General features: G+C 51.2%; 1 protein-coding gene across 5 annotated transcripts in view; it reads left to right on the top strand.

Annotated features, from left to right (window-relative positions):
* Positions 1–4,662, top strand: part of LOC108528570 (COUP transcription factor 2) — a 16,957-nt gene that overhangs the window by 7,185 nt on the left and 5,110 nt on the right. The window contains exons 1-3 of one of the 5 annotated variants that reach the window (XM_017870426.1): positions 7–849; positions 988–1,515; positions 4,222–4,408. In XM_017870426.1, coding sequence (XP_017725915.1) covers positions 669–849; positions 988–1,515; positions 4,222–4,408 — 896 coding nt within the window. In that variant the 5' untranslated portion in view covers positions 7–668. Of the gene's footprint in view, positions 1–6; positions 850–987; positions 1,516–4,221; positions 4,413–4,662 lie in introns of those variants that run through there. The other 4 variants (XM_017870427.1, XM_017870429.1, XM_017870428.1 and 1 more) reach the window with 4 other exon arrangements.

The following is a 4,662-nucleotide window of genomic DNA, read 5'->3' on the forward strand; positions in this document are numbered from 1 at the left end:
AAAAAAAACCTCTGCTTGCTTTTTTCCTTTCACTTTTGAAACGAAGAGAGCGCGATAGGAAGTAGGAAAGGGTGGGCGAGGGGCCCTGGGCGGCTGCTTTCGCTCTGCGCGAGTTGGGTCTTTGTGATATAAAATTCGCCGAGCGCCGCGAGCGGTGCTTTGCCAATGGCGCGCTCGGCGCGGGGCGCGGGCTCCGGGTTGGGGCGAGCCAACGCCGGGGTTTCTTTGTGTTTCTGCGAGAGCGACTCTCCAGGTCCGGAATCAGATAACAGCCTGAGCCCGAGCCTCGCCGGCTTTCCCCGGCCCTTACAGGCCCTGCCCAGGCTCCGCTAGTGCCGGCCGCCTGCTCCCTGCCTCTCCCGGCTTCCTCTCTCCTTAAGCCGGCCTCTCTCTCTCCGCCCTCTACCTCAGTCTCTTTCTCCGAGCACACTGATTAGACAGACGCCAGATCTGCGCTCTCTGCTTGTCTCTCACTGGGGGTTCCCCGCCGGGCTGGGGCTGGGGCTTCGGGGTTTGTGGGAGAGTCGTTCCGGAGTGGCCACAGGCCGTCTGGGGTGAACCCTCGTGCCTTTTGCAAAAGCGTCTCACCCTCCCCCCAGACTCGCCCCTCCCGCTCCCTCTCCTCCAATCAATAAGAAATATCAGCTGTTTAGCAGTAAAGAAGAAAGATGCCCTCAGAATGCTACATCCCGCCCACAGCGCCGGGGACCCCGAGGCAAAGTGGCCAATTCTGGGTCCTCGGTGGACCAGCCCTGAGCGGGCCTCAGAGGCAAGTGTGCCCCTCTGACCCTCAGAGCTCGCCTGGGTGGTGGTTTCAAAGAAATGGTGCCAAGAGCCTGGCGACTCCAGGTCTGTGGCAGGCCTGCCTGGTTCTTGCGCTGCTCAGGGCCTGGGTCAGGTGGGGGTCGGGCTGGGGCAGACCCCGCCGGGGAACCTGGGGACTGAGGCTGGTCATTAACTGTGGAGTGTCTCCTTTCCTCCCCGCAGCGGTGCAGAGGGGCAGGATGCCGCCGACCCAGCCGACCCACGGGCAGTTCGCGCTGACCAACGGGGACCCCCTCAACTGCCACTCGTACCTGTCCGGATATATTTCCCTGCTGTTGCGCGCCGAGCCCTATCCCACGTCGCGCTTCGGCAGCCAATGCATGCAGCCCAACAACATCATGGGTATCGAGAACATTTGCGAACTGGCCGCCAGGATGCTCTTCAGCGCCGTCGAGTGGGCCCGGAACATCCCCTTCTTCCCCGACCTGCAGATCACGGACCAGGTGGCCCTGCTTCGCCTCACCTGGAGCGAGCTGTTTGTGTTGAATGCGGCGCAGTGCTCCATGCCCCTCCATGTCGCCCCGCTCCTGGCCGCCGCCGGCCTGCATGCTTCGCCCATGTCCGCCGACCGGGTGGTCGCCTTTATGGACCACATACGGATCTTCCAAGAGCAAGTGGAGAAGCTCAAGGCGCTGCACGTTGACTCAGCCGAGTACAGCTGCCTCAAGGCCATAGTCCTGTTCACCTCAGGTAGGAAGGAGCCCTGTCTTCTCGTGCCCACGGGCTCCTAGCCCAGAGTTGGGGCCCAGAGAACTTGGGAGTCCCCAGGGCAAACCCAAACTGCTCCTTGAAAGGCCAAACTGTTGAGTGCAACTTGAAGTGGGAACTTTGTATAGCTGTTGGGCACCACCAGGCCTGTCCTGGGGAGAGGAGAGGAAGGCTGGACTGCAGGAAGGATGCTTCAGATAGATTCCCCAAATGGGCCATAGGGCAGCCTCTGCTGCCTATTTCCCCTACCTGCAGTATCCAGATTGGGATGCCCTCTCCTGTTCCCTTTCCTGAGCCCAGGTCCCCTGGGCCTGCTGGGCCCCAGGGAATCTTTTCTAGACCTGGGTTTTCTCTAGCACCCTGGCTGGACCTCTAGGAGATGCCCTTGGGCACTGGAGCAGCCCTGACAGTGTCTCTACAGGGGCAAGTTTGCCCCTGCAGAGGAAAAGTTTGCCTGCTAACTCAGTAGCAGTTGGAGCTCTAGGCAAATCCAATCTGAGGGCAGCAATTTTCAAAATCATATTCTTACTATAATGCAGACTGCCAGGAGAGGGGAAAAGATCTGTCAGGAAGGGGCAAGAGGAGGAAAGGGACCGTCATAACTCTTTAGAATGTCTGCAGGAGGTTGAAGACTCTGGCCTCTTCCTTCCCCTGCCCAAGCAAACACTTAAGGCAATTTTCAAACAACCCAAAGTGTATGCCAACTTGGGCTGGATATGGATGTTGCTAGAGATATAAAACCATCACTGACTGCATTATGCAATCTAATTAGTTTGCATGTAGTTTAACCTGTGTGAGTAATAGATCTGATATTAATTAACTCTTGAGGCAAAATGATTTTGAAAGTGTCTGGCTTTCCATTTTGGGCCACACCTGAGCTTTTGGCTGCCTCCAGGTTGAGTTCAGCATAGCCCAGGTGGATGGAAATCACCAACCCCTTTCACATTCTTATACTAAGTTGTCAGCTGATCCCTTTGTCATGGCTGAGAGGGGAAAGGGGTTTCCGATTAAGAATAACAGACATTTGGACGTTAGCAGGGCTTGGAACCTAGTCACCCACTACAATATTTTAAGCTTGTAACAGGAAACGAGGAGAGATGTGTAGTTTATGTGGCAAACATAAAGGAGGTCCACAATCTTTTCTTTATTTGAAAGAAGTCTGGGGAACTAAGTCATCAGCTGAATGGCTTGCAGGTTCTGAGTCTTCAAACTGCTAAGTCTTGTACATTGCTGCTTTCCACATAAAATCTCCCCGCACAGCCACCCCAAATTCTGCCTTTGGAAGTCCTTAGGTAATCAATTAAAGGCCAGTGTCTGGGCAGGGAAGCTGTTTGCAGAGGTTTGGATAGGGATTATTTTCTCAAGAGCCCCTCATATCTAGAACGTTTGCCTGCTGCAGATATGCAGGCAAGATATTTCCCTACCTCATGGCCACCTTCATCCCCGTCCCACAACACAACACCCAGCCCACCTTCTTGGACGATGGAGGTAGTTGTTAATTTCTTGATATCATTGCTAGCTCTTAGCCTTACCCTTGGTCTTTCAAGGAAAAAAAAAAATGCCTCATACTGTCATTAACAGTTTAATTTATGACTATTTGCAAAATGTGGAGGCCTGTGTGGAGAATGCAAATCGCCTCACAAAGAGATAAAGGTTCCTGTTATCTGATTCAGAGGGAGACACACAGTTCCGAGGATGCAGAGGGAAGGAGTCCTATGCAAACAGATCTTTTAGTTCCTGTCCACAGACACCTCTACATTCTGTAGACATGCAGAGTCCTAGATATACATATGAGGAAGTTGCATGTGTGTTCTGGTTCTTGGGGTGGAGGTGGTGGTGCTGATTTTCTAATATCTGTTTTAATGATTCACAATATGCATGTGTTAACCCCAGTCTTGTCTGGGGAGCCCTGAAAGGTCAGGTCACAACCTGAACCGCCTTTACTAAGAAGCTTCTCATTTCAAAGGCACTTATTGTATTTTCACATATCAAAAAAGAAGAGTGTTTTCCTGAAGATAACAGGGAGGGGGGATGCTTCTTGGAGGGACCTGGGTTTTAAAAAATAAAGGGGGGTGGGAGAAAAGGGAGAGAGAAGAAAAGGGGAAAAGAAACAGCTCAAATGAACAGAGAGATCACAGTTTGCATGGCTGCCCTTCAATAGGCTAAACTGACAAGATCAGTTTTAAAGGGCCACTTAAATCAGTTTCAAAGACTGGAGAAAATGAGTCGCCCTCTTTGGGGAGAATCTGAGGCTGGATCGTGGACGCCATTACTCGGGACTGGGCCAGGTTGTCCACTCCCAACCCCACAAACCCCTATATAATTATAAGCCAAACTATTATTTACAGAGGAGGAGGGGAAAGAGTGCTGCTAGTTTTGGTTTCTTCTGTTTACTGACTTGGGCCAGATAGACCCAATGCACTTTTGCTTGGGCCTCTCAATGACCCAGGCTAAGGACTCAGGCAGTGAAAGCCTGTAGCACACTGAGCTATGTTTTATTTTAAAGCAAACACTTCTTCAGTCTCTTGCTCTTTCTCCTTAAGTTTTCAGTACATAGACATTTGCTCCAACTCCGGTTGGGGCAGTTTGACAGAGCTCTGTGCACACACCTCATGTGACCCAATTCAAACCTCTTAATCTGATGACTGAATTCTTCTTCTTCTTCTCCTGTTTTAAACTTTCTTCCAGATGCCTGTGGTCTCTCTGATGTAGCCCATGTGGAAAGCTTGCAGGAAAAGTCTCAGTGTGCTTTGGAAGAATACGTTAGGAGCCAGTACCCCAACCAGCCGACGCGATTCGGAAAGCTTTTGCTTCGCCTCCCTTCCCTCCGCACCGTCTCCTCCTCAGTCATAGAGCAATTGTTTTCGTCCGTTTGGTAGGTAAAACCCCATCGAAACCCTCATCCGGGATATGTTACTGTCCGGCAGCAGTTTTAACTGGCCATATATGGCAATTCAATAAATAAATAAAATAAGAAGGGGAGTGAAACAGAGAAAGAAAAGGCAAAAGACTGGTTTGTTTGCTTAATTTCCTTCTGTTAAGAAAGGATATAAAAGGATGTTCCAAGTTTGCTAAAAGAAGAGAGGGGAAGAATTTAATGGACTGTGAATTTCAAAAAAAAAAAAAAAA

This window comes from Rhinopithecus bieti, unplaced genomic scaffold, assembly GCF_001698545.2.
Source record: "Rhinopithecus bieti isolate Rb0 unplaced genomic scaffold, ASM169854v2 scaffold_5130, whole genome shotgun sequence".
Lineage (NCBI taxonomy): Eukaryota > Metazoa > Chordata > Mammalia > Primates > Cercopithecidae > Rhinopithecus > Rhinopithecus bieti.